The sequence below is a fragment of the Bufo gargarizans genome, chromosome 8 (genome assembly GCF_014858855.1).
Source record: "Bufo gargarizans isolate SCDJY-AF-19 chromosome 8, ASM1485885v1, whole genome shotgun sequence".
NCBI lineage: Eukaryota > Metazoa > Chordata > Amphibia > Anura > Bufonidae > Bufo > Bufo gargarizans.
The window spans coordinates 74,408,999-74,431,014 of NC_058087.1; the positions used below are offsets into that span (position 1 = coordinate 74,408,999).

Sequence of the window (22,016 nt, forward strand, 5' to 3'; positions counted from 1 at the left end):
TGCTGAAGAGGAAAAGGGAATCTGGGGCACTCACTAGACGGACTAAAGTTTAATTAAAAAACAAGGAACAGGGTAACGCATCTCCCTTCTTCATCAGACCAATACAAAATCACAGTTTGGTGATCAATTTATACTCCTAGGGCTACTTTCACATCTCCAGTGTGAAACTCCGGCATGGCTGTTCTGGCAGACAAGCAGAGAATCGGCTGGATACAAACCGCAGCATGCAGCGGTTTATGTTCAGCCGGTTCTCTGATTGTCTGCTGGAACGCGTATGGATCTTCGCCGGACTCAATTATACTTAATGGGGCCGGCAGACATTCTGTCTGTATCCAGCAATGCCTGATCCAGTAAATTCTGGCAGGCTGTTCTCTGTCGGAACAGCGTGCCGGAGTTCACACCAGAAGTGTGAAAGTAGCCTAACACAGGAAATACAAAAACAGGAAGTACAGGAACAGAAAATGCAACAACATAAGATTACACTAAAAACAACAATTCTTCTCATTTAGGGTGGGTTCACACTAGCATTAGGGATTCCGTTATAGCTTTCCATTATAACATGGAAATAACGGAAAATAACGGAATGCCCACACAGAATGCAAAACTGAAGCCTTTAAAACATCCACAAGTTTAGGTTTCTGGATTCAGTTTTGGAAAGTCAAAATCAGGAGTGTATCATAAAAGAGGAGAAAGTATAAAGAACAGATAGTAGTTCTGCTGCTTTTTAATTCACTCCTGGTTTTGGCTTCTGAAACTGCACCAGGGCACCTGAACATATGGCCGTACCTTTTCAAAGTGAAAAAATGGGTAGGTGTCAATCTGCTGTGACTGCAATACACAGACAAGCAAACAATCACACAGCAGTATTCAGCGGGCTCTTAGATGTATGCAAACATTGAATATTTAAATTAATTTAATTGACATTACTGTTATGTTTATTGTACTAAGTATGGTAAATTTGCAGCCTGTATTCTGCTGGCGGATTCACAGTGAAGCAGCAAGGAATTTGATTGTCTTACCCATAATAAACATCACCTCATAGATTGTAAGCTCTTGTGAGCAGGGCCCTGGCTCCTAGTGTTTCAGTTGTACATTAGCCAGCAGGGCCTGTGCAAGGATTTTTGCCAACACAAGTGAATCTACATTTTGGCGCCCCCCTCCCCCTGCAGCTCACCTGACCCTGGTCCCATCTGCATCAGCTGCCTTCTCCTCTATGTGGTCCTGGTATCTTCTCTCTGCCTCAGACAATCGCTGGTTTGAGGGCCGTATTTTTCACCCTCTAAGACGCACCGGCCCATAAGACGCACCTAGGTTTTAGAGCAGGATAATAAGAAAAAATACTGGTTTAGTTTACCGGTAAATCCTTTTCCAGGAGTCCGACATGACAGCACCCATGGAGGTTGTCCTATTGGTCTCTGTAGGGACAGGAAGCGAGAGAGATTAAAAGGTCCCCTCCCCTCCCACTCTCCAGTGTTTTTTCAAATTACTACACCGGATAGGATCCAACACCTTTATTAACACAATGTTATATTCACACTGCTTACAAGGCTGGAACCAGCATAACAGGGAGGGTAGTACAGGGTGCTGTCATGTCGGACTCCTGGAAAAGGATTTACCGGTAAACTAAACCAGTATTTCCAGGACGTCCCTCCATGACAGCACCCATGGAGAACTAACAACTGAATCTCCTAGGGGGGGACTACTGCCTGAAGGACTTTTCGCCCAAAGGCCAAGTCCTGTCCGGCCAATACATCAAGCCTATAATGCTTGGCGAAAGTCAGGAAGTTAGACCAGGTCGCAGCCTTGCAAATCTGGTCAACTGTAGCGTCGGCCCTTTCAGCCCAGGAAGTTGCCATCGCTCTCGTGGAATGTGCCTTCAGATTTAAGGGGCAGGCCATTTCCTGCAGTCTGTATGTTTCTCTGATGGTGTCCTTAATCCACCGTGCCAGCGTCTGTTTTGATGCTTTCAAGCCTCTATTTTTCCCACCGAACTGGATGAACAGATTACTTGATCTCCTCCAGGAACTGGTTCTGTCCAGATAGGCTAGGATTGTTCTTCTAACGTCCAGCCTCTGGAATCTTTCCTCCTGTATATTTTTGGGAAAGGAACAAAATGAAGGGAGTGTTAGCTCCTGTTCTCTATGGAAAGTAGAGACCACCTTGGGAAGAAAAGCTGGATCCGGCCTCAAGATTATGCGGTCATCCAGAATCCTTAGATAAGGTTGTTTAATTGATAAGGCCTGGATTTCCCCTATCCTGCGGGCTGTGGTTATAGCCAGAAGGAACACCGCTTTTAGAGACAGAAATTTTTCGGATGTCTGCCCAATCGGCTCAAAAGGAGGATCACATAACCCTTCTAAAACTATGTTTAGACTCCAGGGGGGGACCGACTGTCTCAAGGTGGGTCTCAATCTAGAAGCTGCTCTTAGAAAGCTTTTAATCCACCTATGGTCTGCAAGGGGACTATCGAGACAGCAGCTGAGAGCCGAAACCTGTACCTTGAGTGTGCTGGGTTTCAGACCTGCGTCGAACCCCTCCTGAAGGAACTCTAAAATACAACCCACTGTGGGGGATGCGGAATCTGTATGGTTCTGTGACAACCAGGATGAGAACTTCTTCCAGACCTTGTTGTATATTGCTCTTGTGACAGGTTTTCGGCAGCTCTGTAAAGTTGAAATTACCTTGTCCGAGAGTCCTTTATTCCTTAAGGTCTGCCTCTCAGGATCCATGCTGTAAGGTTCAGTTTGTCCAGGTTGGGGTGAAACAGAGGACCCTGTGATAGAAGATCCTGTCTTTTTGGAAGGGATATTGGATCCCTGATGGACATAGTCTTTAGAACCGAAAACCAGGCTCTCTTGGGCCAAGCTGGGGCTATCAAAATCAGCGTGGATGAACACCCTCTCAATTTCTTCAGGATCTGCGGTATGAGGAGAAGTGGGGGAAAAGCGTAGGCTAGACTCATGTCCCACGGTTGGGAAAGAGCATCCACCGCCAGTGGTCCTCCTCTTGGGTCTAGTGAGAAGAAACAGTCCAGCTGAGTATTTCTGCTGGACGCGAATAAATCCACCTGAGGTCTCCCCCACTGCTGGCAAATCAACTGGAATACCTCCTGGTTCAATTTCCATTCCCCTGGCCTGACTAACTGTCGGCTGAGAAAGTCCGCTGTGCGATTGAGAGACCCTTTCAGGTGTGTGGCTGAAATGGATAAGATCTTTCCCTCTGACCAGCTGAAGATGAGATCCGCTAGCCGCTGGAGATGAGGATTCTTCGTCCCCCCTTGTCTCTTTATGTAGCAGACAGTTGTTATGTTGTCTGATAGAAGTCGGACATGATGACCTATGAGGAGATGTTCTGCCGCCCTCAGGGACTCCCAGACCGCTTTTAGCTCCCGGTAGTTTGAGGATCGTAGGGCGTCTGTATCTGACCAGCTGCCCTGAAAGAACTGATCCTCTATGTGAGCCCCCCAACCCTGGCTGCTTGCGTCCGTGGTTAACGTTCTGAGTGGTAACGTGTTCCAGGAAATCCCCCGGGACAGGTTTCTTGCTAACAGCCACCAGGAGAGGGAGCTTACTGCTCTGTCCGAAAGAGATATCCTGGCGTTCAGAGATCTGTGGTCCTTGTCCCAGGAAGAGAGGACTTCCGCTTGGAGAGTTCTTGAATGGAATTGGGCCCAAGGAACTGTTGTGATGCATGAGGTCATCAGACCCAGGACTTGCATGGCTTCCCGTAGAGTCCGTTTTTTCTTTAGTTTGAAGGCTCTTATTCTTTCCCTTATACTGACCTGCTTGTCCTGGGGAAGAAGAGAATATTGGGTCACGGAGTTTAGGAGGGTTCCTAGGAACCTCTTTTGTGTTGCTGGATGTAGGTCTGATTTCTCCAGGTTTATTTTCCATCCTAAACGTGTGAGCAAAGATAGAGTCCATTCTTTGTGAAGCTCTAACTCCTCCTGTGAGTCTGCCACAAGCAGAAAATCGTCTAGGTAGGGAATTATAGTTACCTGTCTCTGTCTTAGATAGGCAACTATCTCCGCCACTACCTTTGTAAAGATCCGTGGGGCTGATGAGATCCCAAACGGGAGACATTGGAACTGGAAGTGCATAATCCTGCCATCCTTCTTGATTGCAAACCTCAAGTATTGTTGGTACTGAGGGTGAATGGGGACGTGGTAATAAGCGTCCTTTAGATCCAGGGTGCATAGGAATGCCCCTGGGCTTATCAATGGAATTGCGGATTTTATTGATTCCATCTTGAAGTGGTGATGTGTTATCCATTTGTTTAGGAATTTCAGGTTGATTATGGTTCTCTTGGAGCCATCCGGTTTGGTTATGAGGAAGAGCTTTGAATAGTGACCCTTGAATTCTTCTGAAGGAGGGACTTGTACTATTGCGCCCAAACTCAGAAGTTTTTGGATGTCCGCCAGAAGTTGATTCTGCAGGGAGGTCGACTGAAATATTGTGGCCTGAAAAAGATGAGGAGGGGGAAGGCGAAACTCTATCTTGAACCCTTTGTGGATGGATTCCAGGATGTATTGGTTCTTGGTTATCCGGGTCCATTCTTCCCAAAAGAACTGAAGTCTGCCCCCTACTGGTCTGGCGTCATTGTTTCTCAGGCTTGGAGTTGGGATTAAAAAGGAAACCCCGACCTCTTCCCCCTTTGGGGTAGCTCCACCTTCCTGTTTTCCCTTTACCTCTGGGAGTGCCCTGGAAGCTGCTGGTCGTTTTACGAAAGGGCAAGGGTTTCTTGCCTTTTTCCTCCGGAAACCCTTTCTTTCTGTCCGCTGTTTTCTCCAGGATCTCGTCCAGTACCGGACCAAAGAGGTGAGAACCTTTAAGAGGTAAGGCGCATAATTTATTCTTGGAGGCTATATCCCCAGACCAGGATTTTAGCCACAGGGCTCTCCTTGCCGTATTTGTTAGGGAGTCTGTTTTTGCTGCGAACCTTATGGACTCTGCCGAGGCGTCTGCTACAAAGGATGCGGCCATCTTAAAGAGAGGCAGGGATGCCAGAATTTCTTCTTTAGGGGTGTCCCGCTTGAGATGTTCCTCCAGCTGGTTTACCCATAAACACAGAGATCTGGCCACGGAGGTAGCAGCAATGTTGGTATTTATGCTGTTGGCCGACACTTCCCATGCTCTTTTGAGCAAACCGTCGATCTTTCGATCCATTGGTTCCTTTAGCTGGGCTGAGTCTTCAAAGGGGAGAGTGGTTCTCTTTACCACCTTTGCCACTTGAATGTCAACTTTAGGAACTATATCCCACAGTTTTGTGTCCTCTGAGTTGAACAATAGTCTGTTCTTAAACTCCCGTGGAATGTACAATTTTCTATCGGCATCTGCCCACTCGTCTATGACTAGGTCCTTTAAGGTCTCGTTTACCGGGAACAACTTTTTCTTCTTAGCTTTTAAGCCGCCGAACATCTCGTCCTGTATCGAGCGAGTCTGTTCTTCCTCCTCTATATCCATTGTCTGCCTTACAGCCGACAGGAGGGGATCTAGATCTTCCTGCGAGAAGAGATATCTTCTCTGGTCGTCGGCCATATAAGACGAGCCCCGATCATCATCTCCCTTTGAGGTTTCCCCTTCAGACAGATATAAACCTTCTTCCTCAGAATCTGACTCCCTAAGAACACGGGGTCTCTTGGGGGGAGGGGAGACGGCACAGGGTCTCTGTGCTATACTAGAGCTGGCCGCTTGGATCTCCTCTTTCACAATCACCCTCAGATCAGCCAAAAGGGAGGATTGTTCGTCTCTGAGGATCTTTGCCAGGCAGTCGCTACACAGGGCTTTTACATGCGTGTCCCCCAGTCTCTTTGAGCACAGAGCACATCTTCTGGGTTTCTTTTTGGGTTCTACCAGCGTTTTAACCGTGGTGTCTTTCTCTCCATGACTCGGGTTAGGGATGTCTGCGCTAGAATCCATAGCCGACATCTGGACCTCCATACCACGCTTGGACAATCAAACTGACACACAATTTATGTCCTACCTGGTCCACCCGTTGCCGCGCGGCTCCGCCTCCTTAAATCCAGGTGGGGGGGGACTCAATCAAACGGAGAGTCGACCCCCCCATGCGTGCATTCCGCCGAGCTCAGCGTTCCCTGGGCGCCGCCATCTTGCTTCCGCCCATGTGACCTCACTTCCGGTCACATGGGTCTGCACGTCAACGGGAGGAGCGCCGAGCGCAGGAGCCGCAGCCGATCCCAGAGCTCCCGAACCCGGAAGAAGCGGCTTCGGCTCCCTGATACCGCGGCCACCCACCGCTTGTGGAAAGGAAAGACAGGTATCAGGGAAAGCTAGGGGACCCCTACCCAGAGAGGTGCTAGCCCCAGGGCCCTCCAGAGCCTGAAGAGGAGAGGGAGACCCCCCCGACCAGGCTCGGCCCTGAAATAGATTCCCAGAGTCGGGAAAGATTCTCTCTGCTCCGATCCCTGTAGGGACAGGAAGAACACTGGAGAGTGGGAGGGGAGGGGACCTTTTAATCTCTCTCGCTTCCTGTCCCTACAGAGACCAATAGGACAACCTCCATGGGTGCTGTCATGGAGGGACGTCCTGGAAAATATTTTCCATTACACCTCAGGTCAGACCAGCAATCAGACCCCCAATGCTAATCAGACCTCAAATCAGCCCCCCATGTCAGCTATCAGCCCCTATCCATCAGCCCCCCATGTCAGCCGTCAGCCATCAGCCCCTTATGTCAGCCATCATGCCCCCATGTCAGCAATCAGCTGACCATGTCACATTTCTTCCCCTCAAGGCCTCCATGTCACATTTCTCCCCCCTCCATACATGTTGTCACATTTCTCCCCCCTCCATACATGTTGTCACATTTCTCCCCCCCTCCATACATGTTGTCACATTTCTCCCCCCCCCTCCATCCATGTTGTCACATTCCCCCCCTCCATCCATGTTGTCACATTCCCCCCCTCCATCCATGTTGTCACATATCTCCCCCCATCCATCCATGTTGCCACATTTCTCCCCCCCTCCATACATGTTGCAACATTTCTCCCCCTCCATTCATGTTGTCACATTTCTCCCCCCTCCATTCATGTTGTCACATTTCTCCCACCTCCATCTATGTTGTCACATTTCTCCCCCCTCCATCCATGTTGTCACATTTCTCCCCCTCCATCCATGTTGTCACATTCCTCCCCCCTCCATCCATGTTGTCACATTCCTCCCCCCTCCATCCATGTTGTCTTATTTCTCCCCCTCCATCCATGTTGTCTTATTTCTCCCCCTCCATCCATGTTGTCATATTTCTCCCACCTCCATCTATGTTGTCACATTTCTCCCCCCTCCATCCATGTTGTCTTATTTCTCCCCCTCCATCCATGTTGTCTTATTTCTCCCCCTCCATCCATGTTGTCTTATTTCTCCCCCTCCATCCATGTTGTCACATTTCTCCCCCCTCCATTCATGTTGTCACATTTCTCCCCCCTCCATCCATGTTGTCACATTTCTCCCCCTCCATCCATGTTGTCACATTTCTCCCCCTCCATCCATGTTGTCTTATTTCTCCCCCTCCATCCATGTTGTCTTATTTCTCCCCCTCCATCCATGTTGTCACATTTCTCCCCCTCCATCCATGTTGTCACATTTCTCCCACCTCCATCTATGTTGTCACATTTCTCCCCCTCCATCCATGTTGTCACATTTCTCCCCCCTCCATACATGTTGCCACATTTCTCCCCCCTCCATTCATGTTGTCACATTTCTCCCCCCTCTATTCATGTTGTCACATTTCTCCCCCCTCTATTCATGTTGTCACATTTCTCCCCCCTCTATTCATGTTGTCACATTTCTCCCCCCTCTATTCATGTTGTCACATTTCTCCCCCCTCTATTCATGTTGTCGCATTTCTCCCCCCTCCATCCATGTTGTCACATTTCTCCCCCTCCATCCATGTTGTCACATTCCTCCCCCCTCCATCCATGTTGTCACATTCCTCCCCCCTCCACCCATGTTGTTACATTCCTTTCCCCTCCATCCATGTTGTCACATTCCTCCCCCCTCCATCCATGTTGTCACATTTCTCCCCCTTCATCCATGTTGTCACATTTTTCCCCCCTCCATCCATGTTGTCACATTTCTCCCCCTCTGCTGCCTGCCGCCCATTGCCGCAGTGCCACTCGGCAGTCACACCCCCCTGCCCCCATGATTGTCTGTGTTGCTGATGTTGTGCTGCTGCCGAGCATGTGTGCCGCTCTGTGAGGAGGTGGGGGCCGGGGCTGCACAGCACACCTGCAGGCTGGGGTGGCCGGGCCCGGCGGGGCAAGTCCGCAAGTTATGTATTTAAAAATAAATAAATAAAAATATATTTTAAAAAATCCGCCCTGGCGCATCCCCCCACCCCCTTTCTCTGCACCCTCATACAGCCGCTTGGTCTGCCTTATTATAGAGCCGGCCCTGTTAGCCAGCTACATTGTGATGTCTTTTGTTTTGTACATGAACCCTCTGAATTGTAAAGCGCTGCAGAATATGGTGGCGCTGTATAAATATTATTACCTCCACTTCCAAAATGAGTAATTTCAACAACCGACATATACTAGGAAATTGTTGTATGATACGATAACCCTTTACATCAGTACCTCAATGGCAGGTGTGTTTGCATCAGTAGTATGTCTTCCTGCCCTTATCTAACTCCTTCTGTTTCACCATGGCAAGATGTAGATCTAATCTTCCTCTCGTTTACCTGTCAGCTGCACTAACGTTTCTTCGATACCCCTATCATAGAGGTCAGGTAACTGTATATGCCTTGTACTAAAGAGAATAGCAGTCCATGACCACAAAATCCACACTGCAGTCCTCATATTTCCCAGACAGTGTAAATTTTTTTAATTTGATCTAAAATCATCATATTCCATAAAGACAGGTATAACGTTACCTCCTATATGGACGTAGGAAAATCTCACTTGAGGAGTAAATCTGACATATAGATGAAGCATGCATGGTGTGCACATGTATACAGTACACAATCTCTGCCTCTTACTGTATTCATGGTGAGTCAATCAATGTAGATCATAGAGAGTTCACAGTGAATATGGAAGCTAAAGGCCATTTACACGGGCCTATGACTGGCTGAACAATCATTCGTTCATTGTATGTTCATTCCCAATTTCTGTTGCATGTCGCCATGTCCATCGATGAAACAGCAAACGCTCATTTATCATGGACCGCATATCTAATGTGGACATTATAATCATGGTTTGTCTGTGCTGATGACAATAATGGAAACTCTGAAGGACAATCGTTCATACAAAAACCCCACAATAGTCGCAGCAAGTAAATGTAACTAAAGGAGTGCAGATTGACTTGCTGTATTGTGTAAATGGGCCCTCATAAAGCAGGGAAGACGCTTTGTGATGATATGTACATCGTGCCGCAGAGGAACAGGTGGAACTGCTGTAACTAAACAGGTTAAGGCTACTTTCACACGAGCGTTTTTGCTGGATCCGGCAGGTTCAGCAAAAACGCTTCGGTTACTGATAATACAACCGCCTGCATCCGTTATGAACGGATCCGGTTGTATTTTCTTTAACATAGCCAAGACCGATCCGTCATGAACTCCATTGAAAGTTAACAGGGGACAGATCGGTTTTCTATGGTGTCAGAGAAAACAGATCCGTCCCTATTGACTTACATTGTGTGTCAGGACGGATTCGTCTTGCTCCGCATCACATCGCGGACAGAAAAACACTGCTTGCAGCGTTATTCTGTCCGCGATGGGAACGTAACCCAACGGAACGGAATGCATTTTGGTGCATTCCATTTCTTTCAGTTTTGTCCCCATTGAATGGGGACAAAACTGAAGCGTTTTCTTCCGCTATTGAGATCCTATGACGAATCGCAATAGTGTTATTAAAAGCAGCCTTATGCACATTTGGTATCTGTTTTAGCCATTTCCATCTGATATCTATAATTTTTTTTTTAGATGGGGAAAAATGTCCTGCATGCAGTTCTTTTTTTTCTATCCAGAAAAATGGATCTCAGATGGGAATGGCTCAAACAGATGCCAAATGTGCATAAGACCTCGTGTGCCTGCTGTGACCGCGCTGCGGACCGCAAATGCACGGGCACTGACCGCGAGCCCGCCGTCTGTGGACCCATTCACTAGAATGGGGTCCGCGATCCGCATCAGATGGTCTGCACTGGAAAAAAGGTAGTGCATGCTTTTTTGCGGTGGCACGAACAGAGAACTCACAGAAGCTGTAAAACAAAACATGCAATGCAACAGCTCTCTGCAAACCAAGTAAAGTACAAAAATGCATAATAATTGCTAGCGCTATACTTATAAATTAGAGATGCTTGGCAAATTATTTTGTACAAAATTATTTGAGCCCGTCTGCGGCACGTCAAGGCGATCTCTGTAAGACAGGTTCCTAACTCGTAATGCTTCTGTGGGCTTCAGATCCGTGTCTCCATTCCGCAAGTGAATGGGTCTGCATCCGTTATATGGTGGGCATGCGGCCGGGGACCCTATATTGTGGACCCGCTTTTTGCAGGCTAGTAATGATGCACAGTATAATTTTTTATTTTTTTTTAAGGATCCTTTTTTTTTTTTATAGGATTCAGTTTTTTTTTCTCTTCTGGTGAACTTTCTCTAAATTGCATATTGCCCTTTGCAAGCATATTTATTATAGCTCCAAAGCTTCCAAAGTAAAAAAAAAAAAAAAAAAAAAACCTTGATAAAAATATCATAGTTTCTCGTATACAGCCCCTATGCAGACCTATTTGTTTCTATGGTTACAGATGACAAATAGTGTGCATTTTGATCCTGCAGTCATATGATGCTACATAGAGCATCCTATGGCAGTGGTGCCTATGGCTTTTCTGTTGCTGAACATCTAATGTCTGCGGGCAGGTTTACTCAAGTTAGGCTAGGTTCACACGGGCGTGTCCGGATAAAAAAAAAACTACTGTGGTACCCAGACCCGAACTTCTTCACAGAAGTTCAGGTTTGGGTTCGGTGTAGCGTTGCATTGCGTGATAAACGCACAATATAGAGCATGCTGCGATTTTCACGCAACGCATAAGTGATGCGTGAAAATCACAGCTCATGTGAAAGGGGCCTTAGTGTAATTTCCTTGTTTTACTGTTCGTAGGCCTGATTCAGATGGCTATTTTGATTTCCTTATGTAAGAATGGATGTATCTGGATGTCCGTATGACGTCCTGGGATGTAATTTTTTTATGGACCCATTCATTGGTTCCTGGAGGGAAAATAGACGACAGTGGTACATACTGGGGTGGCCCATGCTGAAAAAAACAGAAATGTGTCCGTGCAGTCCGACTTGCATACAGACAGAAATTATTGTTGTCTGAATCAGGCATCATTCTTAGAGGGGTTTTAAAAGAGTACAAAATTGATCACCTATTATGATCAAGACAGGTCATCAACATCTGATTGGTGGGGGCCTGATTCTGCTGATCAACTGTTTGAAGAAGCCATGGTGCACTGATGAGTGCCACGGTCTCTTCCTAGGCCAGTAACATCCCGTTCATCCACAGGACGCAGAGACAGTTGCCTGTAATGGTGAAGCAGGGAGCCGTCCTCTCCCCATTACGCTCAGCTGTCGGCACTCCCCAGAGGCAGGATGCGGTCAGACATACCTCTGCTGGTCTCTGGTCTGGGATCAGCCTGTGGACTACACCTGCACAGCCAGCAGTAAGATGTGTGACCGCATCCTGCTCCTGGGGAGCACAGATCAGCTGAGGAACTAGGTGAGTATTTAATGGTTTTTTCCTTCTTCTGTGAAGGGGACACATATCTGGGCATTACTGTGAGGGGGGCACCTATCGGGGCATTACTGTGAAAGGGGAACATATCTGGGCATAACTAGTGCGAAGGGGCACATATCAAGACATTACTGTGAAGAGGGTGCATATTTGAGCATAACTAGTGTGCAGGGGGCACATATCTGGGCATAACTAGTGTAAAGCGGCACATATCTAGCCATTACTACTGTGAGGGGGCACTTATCTGGCCATTACTACTGTGAAGGGGGCACATGTGGGCATAACTACTGTGAATGGGCACTTGTGGGCATTACTGTGAAGAAGGCATATCTGGCCATTACTACTGTGAAGGGGGTACATCTGGGTATAACTACTGTAAAGGGCACAATGTGGGCATAACTATTGTGTGGTGGCATAAACGGGGAATAATAAAAAAAAAAATTGCTGTGGCGTAGTAATCGCTGCACATATTGTCCCTCTTTGTGCTTTTCAAAAGTTGGGAGTAATGTCGATGGCGATCAGTGATGGCCAGTTCGCAGTGTTCGCCGACGAACACCTGCGATCTGCCATCTTTATTCCCAAGCCCGGCGATGCAGAGGTAAGTCCTTACCTGTGCCTGCGCCGCTCTGAAACACATGTGGTCACCGGGAGCAGGCAGTTCCGAGAGGGCATCGCTTGTGTTTCCGAGCGGCTCGCGGCCAAGGCACAGGTAAGGACTTATTTCTGCATCGCTGGGCTTGAGAATAAAGATGGCAGATCACATGTGTTCGTCGGCGAACACTGAAAACTGTCCATCACTGATGGCGATGTGTTGGATCCTCACCTATCAAATGCTGAAGACCTATCCTAAGAATAGGTCATCAAAAATGTATTCACAGAAAACCTCATTACATAAACCAAATACATCCATGGACCTAAAATAGCATAGTGCTGCATTGTATTGATACATTAAATCCTTCAGAAACAATTTTTTGGGAAAGAGAAATGTAACATTGTGCTATCCGTTTATTGTCAAGATCTAATGTTACACTGCCATCTTGTGTTAAAAATCAGTAGTACACCAGGTCAGACTCCATAGTGTAACTTCAGTGCCACCATAGCTGAACCGATTGGCAGGACAACCTGTGTACTTTTTTTCTCAGACATATTAATCCTTGAGATAAAAAATATTTTGGTAATAATTGAATAATTCTAACTTTAATAACCTAAGTTCCAATTTTAACAATTTGGCCCACATGTACTAATCTGAATGCACCTATATTGTGGCATAAATTGCACAAAAAGTGCAATTAGGGTCATTTAGGTTTAGGTCTCTTGCACATGAACGTATTGGTTCCGTTCCGTGCATTGGGGACCGCAATTTGCGGCGGCCGGGACGGATCCAGACCCATTCAACTTGAATGTGATCCGTCTGTTCCGCAAAAAGTTCTATTTTTTTTGCGGAATGGAATCACGGTTCAGAACCCCACGGAAGCACTCCTTAGTGCTTCCATGGGGTTCCGTTCCATGCTTCCGTTCCGCACCGCATCTCCGGATTTGCGGACCCATTCAAGTCAATGGGTCCGCATCCGTGAAGCGGAATGCACACGGCCAAAGCCCCGTGTATTGCGGAACCGCACGGCCACGGGAGCACTACGGCCATGTGCAAGAGGCCTTAGGGAAATTATCTGTGCCTAGCCTGACAAGGGCTACTAGAAAGGGACATGGTTTAGCTGGAAGGGGCGTGAACTAATTTGCATCATGTAGGCCTAAAATTGCTCCACAATTCTGGCATAAAATTCTGTCTCAAACTAAGGCAACCATTAAAGTGAGACATAATTGTCTAGCCATGCACTAGATTTATTATCCAGCCTGAGCCGCTAAGAAAAATATGGTGCAGGTCTAGACAGCCTTTCTGAGTTTACACCATCTACAGGATAGGATTAGGATCTGTCCTGTTGACTGCATTCTCAAATAACGTGGTGCTAAGACTCTATGGAACAGATATACTAAGGAGTTACAAGAGCCAGTCTTAGTGCAAAGTTTGTCAGAGCAGAATGCACCAAATTTATTAAGAGGCACAGGCATTTCCAGTCAGGCGCATGGGGATCGCAGACCCATTCACTTGAAAGGGTCCGCAATCTCTCCGCTCCGCAAAAAGATAGAGAATGTTCTATATTTTTGTGGTCAGGAGGCACAGAACGGAACCCCAGAAAGCACTCCATAGTGCTTCCATAGTGTTCCGTTACATACTTACGTTCCGCATCTCTGGATTTGCGGACCTGTTGAAATGAATGGATCCGCATCCGTGATGTGGAATGACAATGGAACGGTGCCCGTGTATTGCGGATCCGCAATACGGGAACGGGACACCAACGGTCGTGTGAACGAGCCCTAAGTTCATGATTTAACCAAGTCCTCCTGGCATTGTTCAGTATTATTTGCAGTATCCGCCAACTTTTTGCAGGGTAAGGCCCATGCCACACTACAAAAGTCAACTGGTGCACCCAAGGGCCGGTATATCAGTATAAGCAATCTCCTCTTTAAAGGGAATGTGTCATCAAAAAATGACCTATTGTTAACCACCAAAATGTCTTTAAAATGTGTATTTTTTTTATTTTCCACGTCAATATTTATATTTAAACAAAAACTATAAGAATCCTGCAGTTTTCACACTGGCCACTAGGCCTAATAGGTGCTACTTCTTGATCTGTAGAGATCACTTACTGCAGTTATCTCCTTATCATTGCAGACAGGTTTAGAATGGCATATATCACCTCTGTGCATAGATAACAGAGGCTCCTCCGTTCACAATAGTTGATGGCTTATAGGAAATCTGTTACCTGGCCCAGGGATGCCTCCATCTCTAGTGCCCAAGCCCGCCGTCATGCAGAGCCTAAGCATGCCTCCTCCTCACTCAGATATGATGCCCCTGCTACACTATGTCTGCCCACCCCGCCGCTCAGTCACAATCACACCACAACCCCGCCGACCATCTCCTTGCTCGGCGCATGCCCAAGTCCATAGTTGAGGCAGATGCCTTCAGTTGGAGACGAGGAGTGCAGGCATGGCAGTGTTGGCCACTGCATATGCACGAGATTTTGAAGAGATGATGCAAGGAGATGGTGGACGGGGTTATGGTGTGATTGTGACTGAGCGGCGGGGTGTGCTGACGCGGTGCAGCAGCGGCATCATGTCTGAGGGAGGAGGAGGCGTGCTTGGACTCTGCACAGGGGCGTAGCTATAGGGGGTGCAGAGGTAGCAGTCACTACTGGGCCCAGGAGCCTGAGGGGGCCCAAAGACCCTTGTGCCACAAAAGAAGACACCAGTATTATAGAAAGTGCATGCTGGTCAAGTTAGGGGAGAGGATTAGGTCAAGAATTTGGCATGGGTGTGGGGGGGTGCTGTTTCAATTTTTGCCTCAGGCAGCACAAAGGCTATGTGCTTCCCGTTCCCTGGCCAGAAAGCATTGAGGGAAGGGGGGCCCCAAGCTGAAGTCTTGCACCAGGGCCCATGAGCTTTTAGCTACGCCCCTGGCTCTGCATGAAGAAGGGCTTGGGCACTAAATGGAGGCATGCCTGGGCTCCTTCAAATTACTGGCTGATTTGCAAAGTGGATTTTCTGAAGATAGAAATCAAGAATCGCAGAAAGAAAGGTACATCTGGAAAAGAGGTACTCTGTGCTATTAGGCAATATTTTTACTTGAATCGCAATGATCCAGGTGACAGATTTCCTTTATCTACTTCTTCCTAACCTCTGCACAGGTCACAGCATGCTTTGAACATTCTCCCATAAAAGCCAAAGAGATCAGCTCCTGTCCATTGTCTATGGCCCATGTGGCTGCAGTAAAGCAATTCTAAATGCTGTTAAGAGCAGGTCAGGCAAGATGTCAGCCTCCATAATCATGTTCAGGAAATAGATTTAAAAAATCTGTATAAGAAAATAAAAACGGATAAAAAAAAAAAGAATATATTTTGTTATCTGGTTTTAACTAGAAAAAGAATTAGTGACGCATTTTATTTAAAGGGGTTGTCTAAGGCTACTTTCACACTAGCGTTGTTTGAATCCGCCGTTCAATTCCAACACCGGAACTGCTACGCCGGATCCGGAAAAACGTGTGAAAACGGATTACATTTGAATCCTGATCGGGTTTTTGATCACAATGTAAAAATGCATTGGAAAAAACGGATCCGCCATCAATGGGAAAAAGGCCGGATCCGGCATTCAGTCAAAGTGTTCAGGCTTTTTGGCCTGTACTGTACTTCCATCCTGTCAACTGGACTCTGCTTTCATGACTGCATTGATGTTTTGCCTATACTGCATATAACCACTGCAGCCAATCACTGGCCTCAGCAGTCTTGTGCCATATACCGGTGAAGCCAGTTATTAGCTGCAGCATTTACTTGCGGTATATGAATCACTGCAGCCCAAAACATGATGTCTTGGCTACAGCAGCAGGAAGGATCAAAGAGGTAGCGCTGAAGCAGAGATTTTCAGTACAGTGAGCTTTACTTTCCCTGCCTTTTACAATTAAGTTGGACAATCCCTTTAAAGGGGTTGCCTCGCTACAGCAAATAGAATTTATTATTGAGATGACGTTAATACAAGCCGCTTACTAATGTATCGTTATTGTCCATATTGCTTCCTTTGCTGGCTAAATTAATTTTTCCATCATATTATGGACTGCTCGTTTCCATGGTTACGACCACCCTGCAATCCATCAGTGGTGGCCATGCTTGCACACTATAGGAAAAAGCACCGTCCTCCCTGCGCTCCCATGGTCCTGGCCATCAGAGAGGCCTTCACTTTTCCCTATAGTGTGCAAACATGACCACCACTGATGGATCGCAGGGTGGTCATAACCATGGAAACAAGCAGTGTATAATGTGATGGAAAACTGCATCCATCCAGCAAAGGAGGCAATATAGATAATAACAATACAATAGTAAGGCTACATGGACATTTTTAACGGACGTTTATTTCACTGATGCCTTTCGGAGAGACTGACGCATTCAATTATATGGGGGCAGTCTGTCAATGAAAAACGGACAATATAGAACATGTTCTATTTTTTTACGTCCGTTTTTCACTGACAGTGAAAAAAACTGCCGTGTGAATAACCCCATAGACTACAATTGGTCTTAAAACAGACGGGTGATGGCCGTTAAACAAATGTCCGTTTTTCACTGTGGTGTGCATGTATACAACCACTTTAAGTAATTAGGCAAAAATGTTAATATTTATGTGTATGATTTATTTACAGGCAATTATTAATGTAAAGTTTTAATAAAACCTGAAAATGTCAGTATGCACTGGTGTAAAGTCCAGTTATATCAGGCACTTGGATTATATAAATCTGACTCAGGAGCCAGGTGACAGTGATACGGTTTGTAGCCTGGTGTCAGCTGCCGCTTCTGGTGCCAGGTTTTAATGCTGTGACATCTCTAGATGCCAAATACTAGAAGGTCACACGCAGCCTCTAAGCTGCTACTGGGCAACATGTAAGGGTCCCTGCATAAGGGTTCCCTACACTCACAGATTTGCAGTGGCATTTTTTTCTGGGGGAGTGGGGCTTTAAAAAAATAAATAAAACAAACTAGAATAAGCGCATGCTTTTTTCTAACCATCTGTGCTTTTGCCACATTTTTGTGCCATTTTTTTGTGCCTTTTTTTGCCGGTGTTTGCCCACTAACATTTCCCTTAGAGAGATGATGTAAAAATGCCTTTAAAAACTACAAAACGTCTTCAGTACCGTCTTTGAAAAGGAGGCAGAAGACAAAGACTACTTTCACACTGGTGTTTTGGTTTCCGTTTGCGAGATCCGTTTCAGGGCTCTCACAAGTTTTGCCCTAATGTATTCTGAAAGGATCCGCTCGGAATGCATCAGTTTGCCTCCGTTCCGTCTCCATTCCGCTCTGGAGGCGGACACCAAAACACTGCTTGCAGCGTTTTGGTGTCTGCCTGACGATGCGGAGGCAAACGGATCCGTCCTGGCACACAATGTAAGTCAATGGGGATGGATCAGTTTTCACTAACACAATATGGCACAATAGAAAACAGATCCGTCCCCCATTGACTTTCAATGGTGTTCAAGACAGATCCATTTTGGCTATGTTACAGATAATACAAACGGATCCGTTCTAAACTGATGCAACGCAGTTCTATTATCTGAACAGAAGCGTTTGTGCAGATCCATGACGGATCCGCACCAAACGCGAGTGGGAAAGTAGCCAAAAAATTGCACCTAATGGACAAAGACACAAGTAGCCAAAAAAACACAGGTGCAAAAAAGCACAAAAGTGTAGAAAAATGCCTTCAAGAACCTGCTTATGACCCCCCCATCCCAAACAATGGGTACTGTATGCGGCAGTATTTTAAATGCAGTACAAAATTGTGTATGATCCGGGGAGAAATGAGAGCTTCTATTCACACTGTGAGAATGGCAGAGCTCCTGAGCCCAGTCTGGATCAGCCCTTTCATCATCCTTGATCGGTTCTGCAGGAAACATTGTTTTAATGGAGGAATCTTGACTTCCGTGGATCTTTCAGTTTTGAATCTTTGAAGGATTGTATTATTTTTATTATTGATATGTTATGGATTGTAAAATCAGTTATACCAGAGCTATACTAAACCCATAATGAACTGCAGCTAGAGATGTGTAGTCAGTAATAGGTCCTGTTTATGTTCTTGTTAAACAGCACTGCTCTCTACTGTACTATATATTAACACAATCATTTGTGTACAGGAGAATCTGTGCCCGAATATCAGATGGCATTTCAGGCAGAAGCGGGTAATCACCCTACATTTGAAGACATGCAAGTATTGGTGTCCAGAGAAAAGCAAAGGCCGAAGTTTCCAGAGGCATGGAAGGAGAACAGTCTGGTAAGCTCATACCTGGAGACACGTTCTTATCATGTGTCCATGCATTTATAGTTACATGAGGCTATGCGTTGATTGTATATATTTGTATAGGATAAATATTTTAATAGTATAGCGTTTTCGCACACGGCGATACCCATTTTTCTACCTCACAGGGCTTTTTTGCCTTCCTCTGGATCAACTTGCAGGGTAACAGCCTTATAAACTATGTTACTATGTATTTTTATTTTGAGTAAAGGGGGTGATTTGAATTTTTTTATTTTTTTAAACTTTTGTTTCTCATAGGAAACTATAACAAGCAATCATCAGATTGCTTCTCTCATACACTCTAATGCATTAGCATTGGAGTTTATTAGGATTACACTGTGTTCCTATGGAGCCCTGCCACAGGCAGGCTGTCCATAGGAACTAATGCGCAGCTGCCTCGAATCACTCAGGGCTACAGAGTCTGCCGCACACACCATCTGGCTCCCCCGATCCTTGCTAGGGGGAGCAGTTACACACCCTGAAGTGCATGCTTCCGGGTTTTGGCGCTCCCAGATGCCATGGTCACATTTGACTGCCGGTCATGGACATTAGGCCCTGATTTCTGCTGGGCGCCATTTTTAAAGACCCAACATGTGATGTAATAGTATGTCACATGTTGGGAAGGGGTTAAAATCAATGTACACGTGTGCTGACCATGGAGAACACTGACAGCACATCTGTGATTCACTACCATGTGAAAGAGGCCTTAGACCACTGCACACGTTGCGGAATACATTCGGTTTTTCCACACTGCTTACTGTGATGGGCGCCTTTCCACAGGGCCCTTAATAGAACAGATGCTGCGCATCCCAGGTGTAGGAATGCCAAGTGGTATAGTGCTGCCTAAAATGTCCCTTTATGTGTGTCTCATGGTGGGGAGTGGGGGAAACCCCCACCGTATAATTAGAGCTGTGACTAAGCGCGAAAACAGGGCTAGGGAGCAGGTCACCTCCTACAGCCGCCCTAATCCTGACCCTGATCTCCTGACCGTATGAGCGCTCCCTAAGGGTGGGAGGGCTCATACACTCGAACCTGGATCCTACTGACCCTAACGGTCCCTTGCATAGAGGTCATGGATAGGAGACAACCGGTTCCTCAAGGAAACAGACAAAACCTGAGTCTCCAGCGGCCTAGTAACAGAAGGGAAAAGATAGTCAGCAGCAGGTAAGCACCTGGAGAAACAACAGCACACCAGAACATCAAACACTTACCTGCCGCAGCAAAGATGGAAAAACACCAAGACAACCTGGACCCCCATGCGGACACCGATGCAAGGTGGCTCCAGGCAAGGCTGCAAATATCTTTTAGGTTCACCCCTCCAGGAAACCAATGGGACCCCCTTTCGGATGTAACAGACAGGGGAAAATAACAATCATCCATGCAGATCACAACACCAAACCGACTTGACATGGAACACCAGACATGACAAACAACTAAACCCCAACATAAACCACACCAAACAACATAACAGGTGAGGAGGGGAAAGGAGACAAAGGGAGACAAACGATGTCCAACTAGGATGCCCTCACACAGGTAAGGCTACTTTCACACCTGCGTTAGGTGCAGATCCGTCTGGTATCTGCACAGACAGAGCCGTACCTATAATGCAAACGCTGGTATCTGTTCAGAACGGATCCGTTTGCATTACCATGAACGAAAAAAATGCAATGGATCCGTTTTGACTTACACTTAAAGTCAATGGGAGGCAGATCCGTTTTCAATTGTACGATATTGTGTCAGTAAAAACGGATCCGTCCCCATTGACTTACATTGTAAGTCAGGACGGATCCGTTTGGCTCCGCATCATCAGGCGGACATCAAAATGCTGCAAGAAGTGTTTTGGTGTCTGCCTCCAGAGCGGAATGGAGGCTGAAGGGAGGCAAATTGATGCATTCTGAACGGATCCTTATACATTCAGAATGCATTGGGTCTAAACTGATCCGCTTGTGAGAGCCCTGAAATGGATCTCACAAGCGGACCCAGAAACGCCAGTGTGAAAGTAGCCTAAGATGACACATCCAGAAAGGAGCAGAGCTCCTACACATATACAGGCAACCAACCAACTGACCTTCAGGCTCACAACACTGTATAAGAAGAGCCAGAGGCCACACCCAGCTCCACCAAGCACACATCTTAACCCTGAACACACCAGGATGGGAAGGGACACACAACTCAAAGGGGAAGTGTCAAAACATGCAAAACAACATGTTGCCACCAGCAACAAGCATGCACAGCAAAAGTGTCATGTTCCACTACACCAGACCATGACACAGCCGTGGAAGTGTCACGGCGCTCCTACCTGGATACAGCTGGACCCCAGGCCTTGGCTCCGAAGCAATAAATAGGGGAAATAATTGAGGGATTTGAAAGAAAGATTGAGTACAGACCTTGTATGTAGTTAAACAGCAGCTTAAGGCTAAATGCACACGATCAGGATTGCACGCGGATTTGCGTGTGGAAAATCCGTACCGTAGGTCATGTACATTTTATTCTATGAAATTCTCAATGCACACGATGCAGATTTTTTTCCACGCGGATTTTGACCTGGGATGCGGATTTTAAAATCTGCAGCATGTCAATTTATTTTATTTTTCCTGACCGGATTTTCTTCATTCACTTGGTAAAATCCGCATGTGGAAAATCCGCACCGAATCCACACGCAAATCCGCACTGAATCCGCACCAATTGATGCGGATTGACAGCACAGATTTGCCTGCGAACACCTGCGGATTTCAGTGCGGATTCTCCGCACATGAATCCTAAACGTGTACATCTACCCTTATTTTGGTAAATGTTCATCAGAAACAATCTTCAAGCTTTGTCTTGGTCCCATCAGGCTTTAGCATTAAAACTTGGCAGGCAAACTTGTCTATAGCTCTGCTGTACTGACAGGCTGACTGTATAAGGCCTCCTGCACACGACCGTTGTGTGCACCCGTGGCCGTTTTCCCTTTTAACGTGTTTTTCTGCGGTCCCATTGACTTTCAATGGGTCCGTGGAAAAATCGGAAACTGCACCGTTTGGCAGCCGCATCCGTGATCCGTGTTTCCTGGCCGTGAAAAAAATAAGACCTGTCCTATTTTTTTCACGGCCAACGGTTCACGGACCCATTCAAGTTAATGGGTCCATGTAAAATCATGGATGCACACAAGATTGTCATCCGCGTCTGTGATTCGTGTCCGTTTTTTCCTATCATTTCAATGGCAAACTTGACTTAGATTTATTTTTATTTTTTTCATGTCCGTGGATCCTCCAAAAATCACGGAAGACCCACGGAAGAAAAAATGGGCACGGATCACGGTACAACGGAACCACGTTTTGGGGGACATTAAAAAATACTGTCGTGTGCAGGAGGCCTAACTCAGGTTCTTCTGTCTGCTGCAACTTCTCTCTTTGCA

General features: G+C 46.5%; 1 protein-coding gene across 2 annotated transcripts in view; it reads left to right on the forward strand.

The window, feature by feature from the left end:
• Positions 1–22,016, forward strand: part of BMPR2 (bone morphogenetic protein receptor type 2) — a 223,286-nt gene that overhangs the window by 168,812 nt on the left and 32,458 nt on the right. For both annotated transcript variants that reach the window (XM_044302643.1, XM_044302644.1), the window contains exon 10: positions 18,459–18,595. In XM_044302643.1, the coding sequence (XP_044158578.1) occupies positions 18,459–18,595 (137 nt within the window). The remainder of the gene's footprint in view (positions 1–18,458; positions 18,596–22,016) is intronic.